General features: G+C 39.8%; 2 protein-coding genes across 2 annotated transcripts; one reads left to right on the plus strand and one right to left on the minus strand.

The window, feature by feature from the left end:
• Positions 1–4492, minus strand: LOC112797320 (disease resistance protein Roq1). The gene is given in 5 exon segments (XM_025840191.3): positions 1–1180; positions 1789–2058; positions 2146–3088; positions 3090–3200; positions 3847–4492. Coding segments are annotated over 5 exon segments (2763 nt in total). The 5' UTR covers positions 4353–4492; the 3' UTR covers positions 1–247.
• A 922-nt stretch (positions 4493–5414) lies between these two features.
• LOC112797323 (phosphopantothenoylcysteine decarboxylase) lies at positions 5415–7606 on the plus strand. Its single transcript, XM_025840194.2, has 3 exons — positions 5415–5520; positions 6360–6771; positions 7202–7606. The coding sequence occupies exons 2-3, from the start codon at positions 6433–6435 to the stop codon at positions 7469–7471; spliced, it is 609 nt and encodes a 202-aa protein (XP_025695979.1). The 5' UTR covers positions 5415–5520; positions 6360–6432; the 3' UTR covers positions 7472–7606.
• Positions 7607–18784: the final 11178 nt, after the last annotated feature.

The raw sequence follows: 18784 nt of genomic DNA on the forward strand, positions 1-18784 counted from the left end.
TTATGGGTGATGTTCATTTTGTAACTCATATAACTTATTGTATATATTGTACAAATAAGCCATTGACTCCCTAACGGGCTCTAATCATAATCATACATTTAGTCAATAAAATCTTGTTGATGCACCCAGCGGCCCCAGCATTGGTTGGAGCCATAGCTCCATGCTTTCTGCATGTTGTGATTAAGGTAATTGACAGAGAGCTTAAACGTATAATCAGGGCATGATTCAGCACTAAAATAGTCATTGGTTAGAAGGATAAAATACACGCGATTGCCTTGGTGATCCATCTTCTACCATTGCAGACACACAAATCCGTCTTGTTCAAATAAGTAGCTGTCTGAAAGCATAGTATAATTCCCAACCTATCATTTGGAGCGAAATCACCTTGTGGTGGGAGAGAAAGATGTTCACCATCTTCTAGATTGAAACTTAAAAAAGATTGCCACGGTGAAACTTTTTCTTCCGTATATATCCATGATGTGAACTCCATGATAAAGACCTGAGAACGATCACTGCTCGATGATCGAAAGAAATTGAATATGGATTCACAACGATCAAATCCTGTTTCATGATAAGCAATGAAAGAATTGCATGCTTCCAATATCTCAATACTTGAGGGGAGCACCGGGAGAGACTTAAGATTTGGGCAATTATTTAGACAAAGACGTTTGAGCTTGGGAAGTTTATGAAGGCTTATTGGTACATGGACAAATTTGTTACGAGACAGATTCAAATCAGTCAACAATGGCAAGTGGAAAATGTTGCAAGGGAATGCCAGTTCAGTTAGATTGCAGCAACTTAAGTCTAGACTGCATAGCAAAGGTAGACTTGATGAGACAGAACGTAGCAGGTTTTTTATGGAGGTTCGTTTCAAAGAAAGCAATGATAGTTTCATGCATTCCGCGAATTTTGGCAAGTTTACAAAACTGCTGCAATTGCTCAGGTCTAATTCCTCCAGTGAACTCATCTTCAGTTTGCCTGGAATAGTTTTGAGACTTGTGCAATTGCTGAAATCCAATTGAACAAGGTTCTCATGGTGTGTAAGGGATGGGTGAACCTCACTCAGCCCTGAGCAGAATTGCAGATTAAGCTTTTGAAGCATTGGTGCACCAGAAATATCAGGGGTTCCAGTTAGGTTCTCAGACACACTCAAATCCAGGTACTTCAACTTTTCAAGAAACTGAACCAAATAGAGAAATATGATATAACCTTAAGTTATCCAGTAAATGGTCAAATTCGTCCCTAAAAAATTACTCATTCTCTAAATTGGTCACTGAAAGATTTTTTTAATCAAATTCGTCTTTCAAAGATTTTTAGTTAGTCGCGTTAGTCCCTCCGTCACTTCCATTTCTCATGGCGTCAAAGTTTGTTGATATGGCACCTTAAGTGATGCCACAACAGACATCTGATTATCCTAATTAGGTGCTAACATGATAAATTTATAAAATTAGATCAAATCAATCCTAATTTGAGGAATTTCAATGTTTCAAAGTCTTGTTCAATTTGGGGCTGATTTGATCTAATTGCATAAACTTAGCATGTTAACAGTCAATTAGGACAGTTAGGAGTATAATATGGTCAATATAGTGTCATTTTAACGTGTCACATCAACAAATTTTGACGTCATTAACAACAAAAATGACAAATGACTAATGTGACTAACTTAAAATCTTTGAAGGATGAATTTAATTAAAAAAAAAAAACTTTCGGGGATCAATTTGGAGAACGAGCGATTTTAAATTATCATTTAAATTTCATTCAAATGAGGTATTGACAAAAGGAACTTACCTTTTTCCCGTGCCAAACTTGTTCAATCTTGCTATTCCGCAGTTTAATTTCAACCAGTTCATACTTTTGATCCGCCAGGGGTAAAGTCTTCAAGGGACAGTAATTCCAATGAAGGACTTTTAATGATCTAGGAAGGTAGTTGAGACCAAGTGGAAGTTTCATGCCATGTAAACTGAGAAATGTCAGTTGACTTGTCTTTGAAAAGGCTTCAATACTCCACTGAGCTTCATAACTTGAGTGTAGCACAATTCCTTGAATTGCTTCAGTTCCCTGCAAAATGCAATACGTCATCTTACAAAATGATTTGTTTATGTAACACAATCATACCACATTTGTTGCAAGGAAATTGGCACCTACCATATCATTTGTCAAAACTTGATCAATGTCCTTTTTAGACCACAACCTGCTTCGTTTCCCGGGATTAGTTGGAAATTCTTGAAATACAATATTTTTTCCCATATCTTGAAGCCGATCATGCATTTCCAACATCTCATCCTTACTTAGAGTTATCAAAGATTTTTCAATCAAAGTAGCAATTCCATTTTCAATTCCATCATAATAATCACACATCTGTAATATATTTACTACTTCATCTCTGTTCATTCCTTTGAAGAAACAAGCAATATCCAGAAAGATATATTTCTCTGTTGGCTCTAAATGGTCAAAGCTTATTTTCAGTGTATTGAGGATTTCCGAGGGTAGAACGCTCCCCAATTCTCTAGCAGTTCTATGCCAAAAATGAAGATCTCTGCCACACAAATAGGAACCTAATACCTTAAGTGCCAATGGAAGGCCACCAGTATATTTGACAATGTCTTTGGACAAATCCAAATAGCCTTCTTCTGGTTGATCTCTTTTAAAGGCTTTCAAACAAAAGAGGCGGAGGGCTTCTTCTTCCACCAACCCTTCAACCTTATATGTTCCATTCACTCTATGTATCTCAAGCAAATGCATATACCTTGTTGTGATTATTACTGTGCTTCCAGGACCAAACCAATCTTGCTTCCCGGCCAAATTTTCCAACTGGATTTCCTCACTTACATCATCAAGAACAAGAAGAACCTTTTTCTTGCATAACCAGTTTCGTATCATCTTCTTTCCATCTTCAATGTCATAAAATTCATCACTAACATTTAGTGTTGAGAGAAGAAGCCTTTGTAAGTGAACAAAACCTTTTGCCTTGGAAACCTCCCTAACATCCCTCATAAAGCAACAAACTTGAAACTTGGATTGGATGGCTTCATAGACTGCTCTAGCAACGGTAGTTTTACCTATGCCACCCATGCCCCATATGCCTACACATCTCCATCTTTGGAAGAATCCCAACAAGATTTTCTGGGCAAGATGGAAATTTTGGAAGTAGCTTCTTTTGTATGTGGTCAACTATGTTCTTCACTAATCTTGCCTCCTGCCTGATAAAGAGAAGAAAGGTAAATTATACATCTACCCAATCTGACAAGAAACACCGGCTAATTCTAAGAACAACAATGCTACATAATCAGCAAATATTATTTTAGACTAATACTTAGCCAATAATAGTTTGCACCCATGTTGTTTACATGGTTTACACTTTCTGTACATAATTTGCACTTATATTTACCAGAATTTATGCCCGAGTCAACACAACTTGCATCCACATTTAGCAAAGTTTACACATATGAATCAGTAAAATTTATTTATCGAAAACAATTTGGTATTTAAGCTGGCCAAAATTACCAAAATTTATTGGCCCCCATCTCCTCCCCATCTCTTTTAAGAAAGATGTACCAAGAAATTCGTTGAGTTAAAGGATTAAATTGGTCCCCCTCCCCCCCCCCCCCCCCCCTCTTCTCTTCATGAATGATCAAATTGAAGAATGGAGATTAACCCAAATACCTAATCCAACCCATTAAAAAAATGAAATTGGATCAGATTTTCAAGTTGGTGGGATTTTAAATTTTTTTTTGTTCACCCGGGATAAAAGTTGATGAATAACCGTTTCAAAGTAACTAAAATATAATGGTAAATAAATGTTTATGATACATATTATGAGGGAGAAAATGATATGAGAAAACTTACTGGTTCTTGGAGTCCCAACCAGAAAAGCTAGCAATTTGTGTCAAAGCATCTGTCCATCTTCTAATCCTGTCACTGTCTTGACCAAATCTATTCTGATGCTTTCTAAGAGCTTTCTTGAAGTTTCCTTTTTGATGCCTAACATCCGAAGGCTCCACATTGTAGAAGACTGGCACAACAGATAGCCCATGATTCTTGCTGCACTCAAGGATCTTGTGTAGCTCGTCCAAGCACCAACTGGAGGAAGCATAGTTTGGCGAGAGAACAACGACAGCAAACATAGATTCTTCTATTGCTTTCAAAAGTTCATCTTGAATAGCATCACCTTTCTCAAGGTTCTTGTCGTCTCTGTAAGCTGTGATTCCTCGCCTTTCTAGTGAGGCAGATAGATGATCAGTGAAGCCTTTCCGGGTGTCTTCTCCCCTAAAACTCAAGAACACCTGATGCTTACAAGAGTCTCTGGTTGCAGTAGAAGAAGAGGCTTCACCTTCACCTAAAGCAGACGCCATATATGTTCAGCTATATGCTGCTCGGCGGTGCCTCTCTTCCGGGTTCGACACACTTCTCAGATAAATAGTATTACTAAAATGAATTCCAGTGTGAATACACGAAAGTGGGTAGAAGCTGCATGGGTTGTGTTCTACTCTGGAAAGGGTGGCAAGGGAATCTTCGGTGGAATTACTCTGTTGACTTTCATTCACCAACCATGTATCTATTTGTAATCATTTTGTTTCTAATTCTCATGTGGCTGGTGCATATCCTCAAAAAGAGCAGTTAAGGTAGTTTTGCAATTGAAATATTAGACAAACATTTTTTTTAGACTAAGTCCAAGATTTTTTTTTAGAATAAATCTGAAAAAAATTATTATTTTCTAAAAAAAATTAAAATAATTTTAAATATTAAATTTTTTTTGGTCAGTTGGCCTCATGTCAAGATGAATTGCACTACATTTTAATGAGTTTATATAGACATTAGGCGAACTTCTTATCGGATCCAATTCACAAAATATAAATACAATTTGCAGTTAATTCATTTGCAATACATTACATAAATTCACTCTCTTCACTTTTTTATTTCTTTTTTTTATTTAAAAAATGTCTTGAACTCCATTATTAATAATTTATTGGAGAAATATTATTAATTTATAATGAATCTTCTATATTTAATTCTTCTCAATTTGTATTTGTTGACATGCTAAATATGATATATGACGATGCTAATAATTTTGTACTACATATTATTAGTCAACAAGGGAAAAAATGAATGAAAAAACTTACTATAAATTTCTAATAAAAACAAGATGATATTTTTTTATTATAAAAGATACTATTTTAATAAATATCAATTAGTTAGTAATTTTAATTACTATTTGGTCATTTTTTTAAAATATTCAAAAATTAATCCTCCTTAATAATTTGATACTAAAAATGTTTTTTAATAATTAAAACCGATGTTTTAGAATAGTTTTTCTTTTTTCTTTACATCAACGGAAAAAAAAAAACGAAAAAAGAAAAAAGAGGAAAACAGATAAACTAAATTTTGTGACTTGCGAGTCTCCCACCAAAAATTCAAAAAAATAAAGCTTGTGCTTGGCGTGGCTCTGTTTTCTTTCATTCTGATTGTGAATGCTGAGAAATTCAGAGATTCTTGAATCTTCAAAGAGACCAAGCTCACAAGGTAATTCTTCTTGTGTTGTTGTTCTTCTCCTTTTTCTTTTTCTTTTTTACTTCCCTTTGGTTTTTGGGGTCATACGATAATGGATTCTCTTAGTACCCATTAAAGTTTTAGCCTCAAAATCGAGTCTTTGATGGGAATTTGGCATTTTTAATCATGTATCGTTGCACTTCTTGCATTTTTTTGGTAGAATATCAATCCACCTCTCTCTGCTTTCTTCTTCTTGTGATCATGGGTGGTGTGAAACTGTTAATAATTTCATTTCAATGTGTAACAAAATCTGTTTTGTTGGTGAATTCAAAGCTGTATCATTTCTTGCAGCTTCCGGTTGTCAACTAAGTCGTTCACTGTTATTGCTACAATCACCTCTTTTCCCGTCCAGTGATTGCATGAGAATCTAGATTCTTTGATTAGGGATTTGCATACAAAAATTATGAAAATTTTATGATTTGGTGCTCTTTTTCATTATTGGTATTATCATTTTCTTTTGGAATATTGGTGTGCTAAAACTAGTGACAATAATCTAGTGATGTGGATACTGAACTTTGGACTTTATAAAAATTCCGTTAAAAAAAATTAGAAATTAACTATGATCCCTTTAATTATTGACAATGATTTATGTCTATGATTTCTCATACATTAATTAGGATGTGCTTATGTTATTAAATTGTAAGAAGAATTAATCCTGTTTAACATTTATTCTTCCTGTTTGTTTATGGATTGGACCTGCATTGTTTGTCTTGATGGTCTAAAGTTTCATAATTTTGCTGTAGATATAGACATTGTAGCTGGCATATGAAAAGTCAAAAACTGACATAAGGTTGTATTTTCACATATTTCAGGGCATACTACAGTCTTACAGACATTGTCTTTTGTTGTACATCATTAGACCAAAATCGTTGTTGGAATCTCTGGATGATGGCTTCTCAACGCGGAAAACGGAAACTCGAAGTACCACATGCCCCTCCAAGGAAGCCTCAAATTCTACTCGCTGCTTGCGGATGTTTGGCTGCTGACCAATTTGCACTCCTTTGCAACTATTTCTTACAGTGGGCAGAAGTTAGAACAGTTGTAACAAAAGCTGCTCAGAAATTTGTTAAAGTTTCTGATATTCCCCATACTGTGCCTATATATACGGATGAATATGAATCGTTTATTTGGAAAAAATTGGGTGATCCAGTTGTTCACATTGAACTTGCTAACTGGGCTGAAATCTTGGTCATTGCCCCCTTATCAGCAAATACTCTTTCAAAGGTAATCAAACTGAGATTTGCTTCTTTTTTTATCTTATAAATTATGTTCATATAACATGATAAAAATTGTTATAATGAATCCAATTTGCTACTGAAAGATCATAGTGCTAACAAATTAGTTCCCAAAAGGTATTACATTGGTCTGAGGTACTCCATTGATGAATTATGTTATTGCCAATAGATTTTCTTAGCGTTTACAAACTAATTTTTTTAGAGACTAATTTGCTAGCAAATTGATAGTTTAAGGATTAGTTTGTTAGTATGTTACTTTTTAAGGACTAATTTGGCATCACATTGATGTGTCTTTTATGGACCAAATTGGTGATGCTCGCAAAATGTTATTTAATTCCTACTTCCTAGGCATCATGTAATGTTCAGTTGTTATTATGTATAAAGCTATGTCTAACATTGTCACATATGTGCTGCTGTAGATTGTTTCTGGGTTTAGTGACAATTTACTGACATGTATTGTAAGAGCTTGGGACTACAGCAAGCCAGTGTTTGTTGCAACATCCATGAACACTTTAATGTGGAAAAACCCTTTTTCAGAAAAGCATTGCATTGCCATTGAAGACCTTGGCATTAATTTAGTCCCCCCGCCTTCCGGGAATAACCCAGAGATGGCTGATCCCTCGGTGATTTACTCCACTGTGAGGCTCTCCTATGATTCAAAGATGAAGAAGGGACAGGGTGCGGTTTAGCATTTGTTTTGAGAATTGTGAGTGTAAAAACTAAAAAGGATTCCTTAAGGCTTCTTGATCTTCTCCTGTTGCATTATTCTTTTTGGCAATTTTTGTGTTTTCTCATACATCAAGTGTGATCATAGTTTTTGTGTATCACTGCTTGAGGGTTGGGACTCAAGTCTCTTTAATTTCTGTTATTGTGTAACTGGATGTGTTAAGCATCATTAGGAATAAAATTGTAGCAACCTTTTGTGATTCTTTGCAGTTCTGTAGAATGACCTCAAATGTAAAACAAGTTTTGGCTTTTTGCATACATGAATAAAAAATACTGAATGTAATCATAGAGGAATAAGCTAGTTTCAAATATCTTAGCAAATTTTATGGATTCAATTAAATATGTAAAATGTGGTTATTCTCTATTCATCAATTCTGATAGATTTATGATTAAAATTCTACAAGCTTGATCCATCTTGATATTGTCTTAAGACGCATAGTAGAAGGTATATATTAGCTTAAAGTAAAAAATGCAAAATGGAAGTGTTTTCAAAGAAACTGCATGTAATCATGTATCTTTAGTTCAGAAGTCAAGACTAAAGATATGTCCTGCTTTTCAGTAATGGCATATAGCAAATTTGACCTAAGTAGCTTAACTGTATTACCTTCGTTCGGCCCAAAAATGAAGAGAATAAAGAAACAAAAGGCACTATTTGCATTACGGGTGGCAACAGAGGGGGCAGGGGCGGTTTTTTTTTTATCCTATACGATCCTGTCCCGTTTTACAGTAGCTCGTATAAAATCTGCTTTAATCCTATCTGTGGATATTAAAAACCTATACCCTAAATTGTCCCTATTTCTAAGATATCAGCCCGTCTTTACCTGCCATTATTAATTATTAAAATCTAATAAATAAAATTAAATTTTAAAATTTATATAACCATAATTATATATAACATAAATTAAACTAAAAACTTAATAACAATATAATATTAAATAATAATATTAATAATTTTCTTAATTTTTTTAACATATATTAAATATATTTTGATTGTTCCAGTTTTTTATTTTATTCTTATTTTAGTGTTTTAAATTAAAATTCAAAATTTTACTTTTTAATTTATTTAAGTAATTTAATCCTAAAAGAACATCTTAATATTTAAACTTAATACTAAATAATATATGCGGTTCTATTAATTAAATTCAAATTCAAATTTTCTTGTTGTTTCTTTTAGTTATAAAAAAAATTCAAATTCAAATTTTTATTTTTTAATTTAATAAAACAACTTTAATTATTGAAAGAGTATTTTTATCGTTTAAAATTATATGAAAAATGCATTTTAGTCTTTTAAAATCAAATTTAAATTTTAACATTATAAATTCATTAAATGATATCAATCCAAATTAAAATTAGATTTTTAAATAAAAGAAAAAAGAAAAAAAATTTTGCAATGAAGAACAATCTCAATAAAGAAAAACAAAGGTGAATGATAATTGAAGTGAGATTAAGGTTAAGTAAAAGTTATATAATTTGTCGTTGAATTGGTTGTTCAAACTTGTAAGTGGGTCATTAATTTTCATATGGGCATTTTTGTTTTTATTAAATTATAATTTTTAATTCATTTAAACAAATTTAATTCTAAGATAATTTTTGTTCATACTCTGACCCAACGATAAAGGCCCAGGTCCAAATAAAAGGCCTAACCCAAAAGATTAAGCCTAGTCAAGTACCGACCTTCACATAAGAAGTCGGTACCATCCACGACTCGCCTTAAAAAAGTCGGGTATGAGATTAGCTGGCAGATAAACGCTCATTTGAATGAGTAACCGCCCCTAAAATCTCTCTAACCGCTTCATAAAGCCATATCTTAACCTCCCCAAGATAATAGGGACGGTTACCACCCTAAAGATACGGCACTACTCCAACGGTGGTTATTGGCTCACCACTATAAATACACTGACACCCCTCAGGTATCTCTAAGTTCCAATACATTCTAAACCTGCTCACACCCTTGCTAACTTAGGCATCGGAGTGTCTTTGCAGGTACCACCCCCCATTCACTGGCGAGCACAAGTCGGACGGAGCCTCCCGAGTTGCAGATCCACCCGGAGTTCTCCTCCTTCATACATTTGGGCCGCCGAACGCCATCCATTGTATCAATCTCCGGTTACCTACCGTAACATTGGCGCCGTTGCCGGGGAACCGAGAGATCATCCATCGATGGCGGATAGATTCCACGAAGAAGTCCATGCGGAAACGGATTCCGAAGAAGAGAATCTGAACGCAGGTAACGACAACGTGGATTTAACCCTCCACCAAGAAGTTAATGATCAGCATAGAGAGGGAGCCTCCGGGGTAAAAAACCCGAAGACAAATCCCTCAGACGAACGAGAATCGGAAAAAGGTGGACCATCCCATATGACTGAACTAATGGGGTTAGTCCACAGTCGCTTAGAACAATTGGAGCAAGAGCGGGAGAAACAAAAGGAAACCGAAAGGTACCTTAAAGAGGAGATGGAACGGCGAAAAGAGTTGGAAAGAAAACTCTTACAGCTAGAATCCTCCCTCAAGAACTCCCGCGATGAACAAGAAGATCAACTCCCGGGTGGAGAAGATCCTTTCAGCGAGGACATAATGAGGGCAAAAGTTCCAAGGAACTTCAAAAGCCCTGATATGGACCTCTATGACGGAACCACGGATCCGAAGCATCACCTGAGCAACTTTAAAAGTCGGATGTATCTAGCCGATGCCTCCGACGCTACGAGATGCAAGGCTTTCCCGACCACTTTGTCGAAAGCCGCGATGAAGTGGTTCGATAGCCTTCCCCCGAGATCCATCACCAGCTTTGAAGACCTCTCAAGGAAATTCTTGATGAGGTTCTCAATTCAGAAAGATAAAGTAAAACATGCACCGAGCCTCCTGGGAGTAAAACAGGAGGTCGGAGAATCTTTACGAGCCTATATGGAAAGGTTCAATAAGGCATGTTTAGAGATTCAAGACCTGCCCACAGAGGCAGTAATAATGGGGTTAGTCAATGGACTAAGAGAAGGTCCCTTCTCACAGTCCATATCTAAAAGACACCCCGTTTCTCTAAGTGATGTACAAGAAAGGGCTGAAAAGTACATCAATATGGAAGAGAATGCAAAATTAAGAGATCTGAGTTCGCGACCTGGACCTACTTCCTCCTCTAGGGAGAGAGAAAGGGAAGTCAAGAAGAAGGAAGAACTCGGTCTTGAGAGGCCCAGGAAATATCACTCTTATACTCCTCTAAAGACTTCTATAGTGGACGTATACAGAGAGATTTGCAACACTGAAAGGCTGCCACCCCCAAGACCTATTAAAAATAAAAAAGGGGGAAGTCGCAGCGAGTATTGCGAGTACCATAAAATATATGGTCACTCCACCAACGACTGTTACGACCTCAAAAATGTGATAGAAAAGCTGGCTAGAGAAGGTCGGCTTGACAGATATCTCATGGAGAGGTCGGACATCCATGGCAAAAGAAAGCGAGACGATATGGACAGAAGAGATCCACCACCACAGACCCCTGAGAGACATATCCATATGATCTCAGGAGGATTTGCGGGAGGCGGAATCACCAAATCTTCTCGTAAAAGACATCTCAAAAGAGTCTACCAAGTCGGGGAAGAGACACCCGATCTCCCCACTATATCATTCACAAAAGAGGATGGGCAAGGGATAATCCCCGGGCACGATGATCCCGTGGTGATAACTATGATCCTAGCCAATGCCCACCTCCACAGAACCCTAGTAGACCAAGGAAGCTCGGCGGACATCCTTTTCAAGCCCGCCTTCGACAAGCTAGGGTTAGATGAAAAAGAGTTGAGAGCCTACCCCGACACCCTATATGGGTTAGGGGATACGCCAATAAAACCACTGGGATTTTTACCCCTTCACACCACTTTTGGAAAAGGGGAAAAATCAAGGACTCTAAGCATAGACTTCATAGTCATCGATGAAGGGTCAGCCTACAATGCCTTAATTGGCAGGGCTACCCTCAATCGTCTTGGAGCAGTGGTATCAACTCCCCACCTTTGCATGAAATTCCCGACTCCAGGAGGAATAGCAACGGTAAGGGGAGACCAAAAATTGGCAAGGAAGTGCTATAACGAAAGCCTAAATCTGAGAGGGAAGGGCAAAGAAGTCCACACCATAGAGCTAGGCGGCGCAAGGACCAGAGAAGAGCTGCGACCTCAACCGGGAGGAAAAACCGAAGAGATACAAGTCGGTGAGGAGGAAGGAAAAAACACTTACATAGGAGCCAACCTAGGGGAAACTCTAAAACAAAGGTTGGGTGAACTCCTAAGAACTAATTCCGACCTCTTCGCCTGGAAGGCTTCCGACATGCCCGGGATTGATCCCGAGCTCATGTCCCATAGGCTCTCGGTTTACCCAGGGTCCCGACCTGTACAGCAAAGAAGACGCAAGCTCGGCCCAGAGAGGGCCTCAATAGTAGAAGAGCAAGTACAGGCGCTCCTGGAAGCCGGCTTTATTAGAGAGGTCAAATACCCAACGTGGCTAGCCAATGTAGTGCTAGTCAAAAAACAAAATGGTAAATGGAGAATGTGCGTCGACTATACCGACTTGAATAAGGCATGTCCTAAGGACCCTTATCCCCTACTGAGTATTGATACCCTGGTGGACTCCAGCTCGGGGTACCAATACTTATCATTCATGGACGCCTACTCGGGATATAACCAAATCCCGATGCATGAACCCGACCAGGAGAAAACATCGTTCATCACACCAAAAGCCAACTATTGCTACGTGGTCATGCCATTCGGACTAAAGAATGCAGGAGCCACGTACCAAAGGCTGATGAACAAAGTGTTTTCCCCCCATTTAGGGAGCTTAATGGAGGTATACGTCGACGACATGTTAGTAAAAACCAAGCAAGAAAATGACCTCTTAACCGACCTCTCACAAGTCTTCAACACTATAAGGCTGCATGGGATGAGACTAAATCCCGCAAAATGCGCCTTCGCAGTAGAAGCGGGGAAATTTCTAGGCTTCATGCTAACACAAAGAGGGATTGAGGCCAATCCCGACAAATGTAGGGCCATCCTAGAAATGAAAAGCCCGACTTGTTTGAGAGAGGTTCAACAGCTCAATGGCCGACTTGCAGCCCTCTCCAGATTTTTAGCAGGATCGGCACTAAAATCCCTTCCATTATTCTCCCTATTAAGGAAGGGATGCCAGTTTGAATGGACTCCGGAATGTGAGGAGGCGTTCCAAGAGTTCAAAAAGTTCTTAAGCCAACCTCCTATATTAACTCGACCAATACCGGGGAAAGACCTCGTCCTATACCTATCCGTCGCAAACAGGGCTGTCTCATCTGCCCTGATCAGAGAAGACGAGGTCGGGCAACACCCGGTCTATTTCACCAGTAAGGTTCTACAAGGTCCTGAGCTAAGGTACCACAAACTAGAGAAGTTTGCTTACTCCTTAGTGATAGCCTCACGAAGGCTACGACCTTACTTCCAGGCTCACACAATAAGAGTCTGTACGAACCAGCCCATGAAGCAAATCCTTCAAAAGACGGATGTTGCGGGGAGAATGGTTCAATGGGCGATAGAGCTCTCCGAGTTTGATTTGAGATACGAAACTCGGACTGCAATTAAAGCCCAGTGCCTCGCCGACTTCATTGCAGAATACGCAGGCGAACAAGAGGAAAAACCGACTACATGGGAACTCTATGTAGACGGATCTTCCAACAAGACGGGGAGCGGCGCAGGCATAATATTGGTAGATGGAAAAGGAACCCAGATAGAGGTCTCCTTAAAATTTGAATTTCTGGCTTCAAACAATCAGGCAGAATATGAGGCCTTGATTGCCGGATTAAAGTTAGCAGAAGAAGTTGGCGCTGCAAAGGTGATGATCTACAGCGACTCACAAGTGGTGACTTCCCAAATAAGTGGAGAATATCAGGCGAAGGACCCCAATATGAAGAAACACTTGGAAAAAACCTTGGAACACCTTGGGCACTTTGCGGAAACCGAGGTTAAGCACATAACTCGGGATCTAAATAGCAGAGCTGACGCCCTGTCCAAGTTAGCAAGTACCAAACCCGGAGGGAACAACAGAAGCCTGATTCAAGAAACCCTCCAAGAGCCCTCGGTATCAAAAACAGAAGATGAACAAGAGGTACTTGAGGTAATCGGCCTAAACCTCGGATGGATGAATCCCTTAGTCGAATACCTGAAATTCGACATCCTCCCCAAAGAGGAGAAAGAGGCTAAAAAGATCCGAAGGGAAGCACAACATTATACTTTGGTGAGAAATGTCCTTTACAGAAGAGGGATATCAACACCATTGCTGAAGTGCGTACCGACCTCAAGAACCACCGAGGTGTTGGAGGAAGTACATAGTGGGATCTGCGGAAACCATCTCGGAGCAAGGTCGCTGGCCAGGAAAGTAATCCGAGCAGGATTCTATTGGCCGACCTTGCAGAAAGATGCAACAGACTTTGTGAAAAAATGCCAGCCATGCCAGATGCATGCAAATTTCCACGTGGCTCCACCAGAAGAGCTCATCAGTATAACTTCCCCCTGGCCTTTCGCAAAATGGGGAATGGACCTGTTAGGTCCTTTTCCCCAAGCACCAGGGCAAGTCAAATACTTGATCGTGGGAATAGATTACTTCACAAAGTGGATAGAAGCAGAACCATTAGCCACTATCACCGCCCAAAGAAGTCGCAGGTTCCTCTACAAAAACATTATCACAAGGTATGGAATACCTTATTCTATCACCACAGATAATGGAACCCAATTCACCGACGCCACCTTTAGAAGTCTGGTAGCCAGTCTGAAAATCAAGCATCAGTTCACCTCGGTGGAATACCCACAAGCCAATGGGCAAGCCGAGGCAGCTAACAAGGTCATACTGGCAGGATTAAAAAAGAGACTACAAGAAGCAAAGGGAGCTTGGGCTGAAGAGCTCCCTCAAGTGCTGTGGGCTTATAGGACAACCCCCCAATCCGCCATAGGAGAAACACCCTTCCGACTAGTCTACGGCGTAGAAGCCATGATTCCAATAGAAATCAATAAGCAAAGCCCAAGGGTAATTCTCCATGAGGAGGTCGGAAATATACAGGGGCACAAAGAAGAGCTCGACTTGCTCCCCGAAGTCCGAGAAAATGCCCAGATAAGAGAAGCGGCACTAAAGCAAAGGATGACTACCAGATACAACAAGAAAGTCATTCGAAGAACATTTGCCTTAGATGACTTGGTCCTAATCAGAAACGACATTGGCGTCAACAAATCAGGAGAAGGAAAGCTCGCCGCAAATTGGAAGGGGCCATACAAAATCAAGGAAGTGTTAGGGAAAGGTTATTATAAAGTAACCGACCTGGACGGCACTGAGTTACCCAGGTCGTGGCATGCTTGTAATATGAAAAGGTACTACAGTTAGAAGCGAACTCTACTCCCTGATGTACTCTTTTTCCAGCTTCATGATTTTTTCCCAAAAAAGGGTTTTTTCTGGAGAGGGGTTTTTAACGAGGCATCATAGTAGAGGCTAAGGGAAAAATGCTGTCAAGACCCTTAGTAGCAAAAAGGTACCTTCCCAATCAATAAAGATCTTTTTTAATATCTCTCTTAATATCCTCCTTTATTTTTTGTAATTCTTTCTACGAAACGCGCCGACTTAAGCTCGACAAAGCGTGAAAATCCCATGAACCGACCTAGATTGTCGTCAGGATAAAACGACGAGGTACAAGTCGGCGTAAAGAGGTTATATGAGTTGATCGTAAAAACTCGGAAATTATCCGACTTTTAGTCGAAAGGAAATCCGAGTAAGACAAACTCGAAAGAGCTCCGAGTAAAAGAAAACCGAGCTCCGAGTAGATGAAAAACGCATCACAAAAATAACCTAAGTCATAAAAACTCACTAAAACAAAGTTGAGTATAAAGGATAACAAAAGAGATAGGAAAACCTGAAAAAGTTTAAAGGTTGCATATACACCTTTGAACGGAAAAGGCTCGAGAAAACAATGCAAGCTAACAAAAGGTTTTTTCGAAAAGATCAAACATATCCAAAACAGAAAAGCATGTGCACGCACAAGGTAACTTAAACCCTTATCCAAAAAAAGGGCATTTATCTTGTTTAAAACCCTTATCCAAAAAAGGGCACAGAACAGAATATTTTGTTTACGGCCTTAAAAGGCCAGAAAGAAATTGTTCACCAACATGTAAATAAAGTTTAAAAAAGGGGGGACCCACAGGCCGGGCCCCCATATAGCCATAAAATAGAAGTCATTTTTTCATAGGAGTAGAGGAATCACCACCACCAGGAGGAGCACCATCAGGACCAGGAGGAGGAGCCGAAGAGGAAGTCGGGGTAAGGATTGAAGAACTCGGAGCATCTTTGGGACGAGGAGGAGACTCAATAATCCTCTGCCCCCGAGTCTTTAGGTCTGACTCGGAAACGACCTCGGGGACAGGAGGATCAACAATGGCGCCATCAATAACCACTTTATCAGGATGTAATGGAGAAAGGTCCAAGTCGGGGGCTATAACCCTGACCTGCTCCAAGAAAATTCTCCAAGACTCCTCGGCGCCCTCGGCGATAGAGTCCTCCAACTCAGTATAAGCATTCCGAGAGTTCAGCAAATCCTTCCTCACAGCAACAATATCTTGAAATAAACTGTGGTAGCTCTCTTGCGCCGTTTTCCTCAAATTTGCCTCCAAGGTGCATTGAGCCCGCAGCTTACTCTCCTCCTCCTTAAGGCGATCCCTCTCCTTCCTCAATTTATCTCTCTCCTCCTTCAACTCCTTCTCATGTCTTTCATAAATAAGAATCCTCCCCTCCAACTCCTCAACCTTTGGGTTTGTCCCCAAGGAGCTGAGGGGAGTCTTCTCAAAAATGTCCAAAAGTTTGCCACAAACACCCGCCGTCCTAAAACTCTCCTCAGCCATGGTGCCAAGGTGGTTTCGAACAGAAACATCATCCATATGTATAAAAGGATAGATGTTCTTTCGGACGAATGCAAGAGCATCCGCCTTAACCCCACCATCAAAAGAAGAAGAGCCAGACTCTGAAGTCTTGCGCTTCTTCTTCTCGGGCTCAGAGAGAGTTTGGGCAGAAGGGGGTGGTCGAGGCAAACTCGAGGAAGAAATAACAAGGGGTTGAGAGGGAGTACTCATGTTCTTGGGAGGAGGAGGAGGAGGTGGAGAGATGACCGTCTTGGCCCTAAGCCGGGACTTCGCCTTAGCCTCCTGGACCCTTTGGTAGGCCTCCTGAGCATTCTTCTTTGCCATATCTACAAAAGAAACAACCAAGTTACAAGTCGGTAAAACACAAGTCGGCGGAAACAACTCGGAAATAAGAAATGCATGCGCTACCTATGTAAGATTGAACAAAAGCCGACGTCCCCTGAAGGATTTTCCTCGTGTCCAAGTAGGGGGCCCTCCCCCATGCTTCTCGGAAAAACCCCACAACTGCCGCCTCCACCTCGTCCAAGTCATCTGGACCAAACTTTTCGCAAGGGGAGGCCGGCAACCAGTAAAGGGGAAAGCGAGGGGAGGAATGCTCGTCCAGGAAAAAGGGGTGGTGACCCTCTACGGCTTGAACTTTGAAAAAGAAGTTTTTGAAGTCATGGAAAGATTCGTCAAAAAGGGTGAAAATCCTCCGACCTTGAATGGCTCGGAAGGATACCCATTGTTGCTTGTTGTTTAGCCCACTGAAGGGCTTAGTCATATGAAAAAGAAAGAAAAAAATCCTCAAAGAGATCGGGAAGTCCAGAGCATGGCTTATAAACTAATAAATCTTCAAAAAACCCCAAGAATTGGGGTGAAGTTGAGTAGGGGCAACTTTACAGTGGTGCAAGACGGATATCTCGAAATCTGAGAAAGGAAGAAAAACACCCAAACGGGTGATCATACATTCATACATGAAGAAAAAATGAGGAGCCGCCTCATTAACTCTCCCAAAACAGACCCGGTCTTCAGGACCCGGGGTTATCAGTTCATATTTGGGCTCGTCCTCCTCCGAAGTACAGAGCCTATGATGAGTACGAAGGTGAGTGATGAACTCAGCGTCGACTAACAGTTCCTCCCCAAGGACCGTCACGTCAACCCACTGAGAAAGAACATTTACAGAAGCCATTTTTTATACAAAGAAAAGTGGCAGAAACCTACAAAAAGGGAAAAAGAAAAAGAAAATAAAAAACGCGGCCACTAAAGAAGAGAGATTCGAAACTAGAATCTATAGGTCAACCTATCTACTCGCAAAACAAAACATGCAAACATAAAGCATGACATGGAAAAAGCAAAACTAACCTTTATCCGAAAATGAAGGTTGGAGAAGAACAGAAATCTTCGAACGCAAGGATGCAGCACGAACAAGATAAGGAGAAGTTTGAAAGATTGCAGAAACGGAAAATGGAAAGAGAGGGAAAGTATTTATAAATAGGCTAAGGGGCATAATGGTAAAAACGAGGCAGTCATTAATGAGACTGCACCGTTACCAAAGTCCTCAATCCCTAAAAGATCTCTCAACGGACACGACGCTTGAATTGACGTAACTGTCAGAAACTAAAAGTCGCGAAAATCACGTCGGTTTCCCAGACCCGTGTTCTTTCAAACAAGTCGACTACGTACCCGAGTTAAATACTTGAACCCAAACTTTAAAGAAATTTGGGCTCAAGTAGGGGCACTGTTCATACCCTGGCCCAACGATAAAGGCCCAGGTCCAAATAAAAGGCCTAACCCAAAAGATTAAGCCTAGTCAAGTACCGACCTTCACATAAGAAGTCGGTACCATCCACGACTCGCCTTAAAAAAGTCGGGTATGAGATTAGCTGGCAGATAAACGCTCATTTGAATGAGTAACCGCCCCTAAAATCTCTCTAACCGCTTCATAAAGCCATATCTTAACCTCCCCAAGATAATAGGGACGGTTACCACCCTAAAGATACGGCACTACTCCAACGGTGGTTATTGGCTCACCACTATAAATACACTGACACCCCTCAGGTATCTCTAAGTTCCAATACATTCTAAACCTGCTCACACCCTTGCTAACTTAGGCATCGGAGTGTCTTTGCAGGTACCACCCCCCATTCACTGGCGAGCACAAGTCGGACGGAGCCTCCCGAGTTGCAGATCCACCCGGAGTTCTCCTCCTTCATACATTTGGGCCGCCGAACGCCATCCATTGTATCAATCTCCGGTTACCTACCGTAACAATTTTTATTGTTTAAATTTCTAGCTTTTTTTATGCATTTAAACAACATCAATACCAAAAGAGTATTTTTGCCTTTTTATTAATATTTAAATAAATATTTTAGAATTTTAAAATTAATCTTTAAAAGAGAT

The sequence above is a fragment of the Arachis hypogaea genome, chromosome 4 (genome assembly GCF_003086295.3).
Source record: "Arachis hypogaea cultivar Tifrunner chromosome 4, arahy.Tifrunner.gnm2.J5K5, whole genome shotgun sequence".
Lineage (NCBI taxonomy): Eukaryota > Viridiplantae > Streptophyta > Magnoliopsida > Fabales > Fabaceae > Arachis > Arachis hypogaea.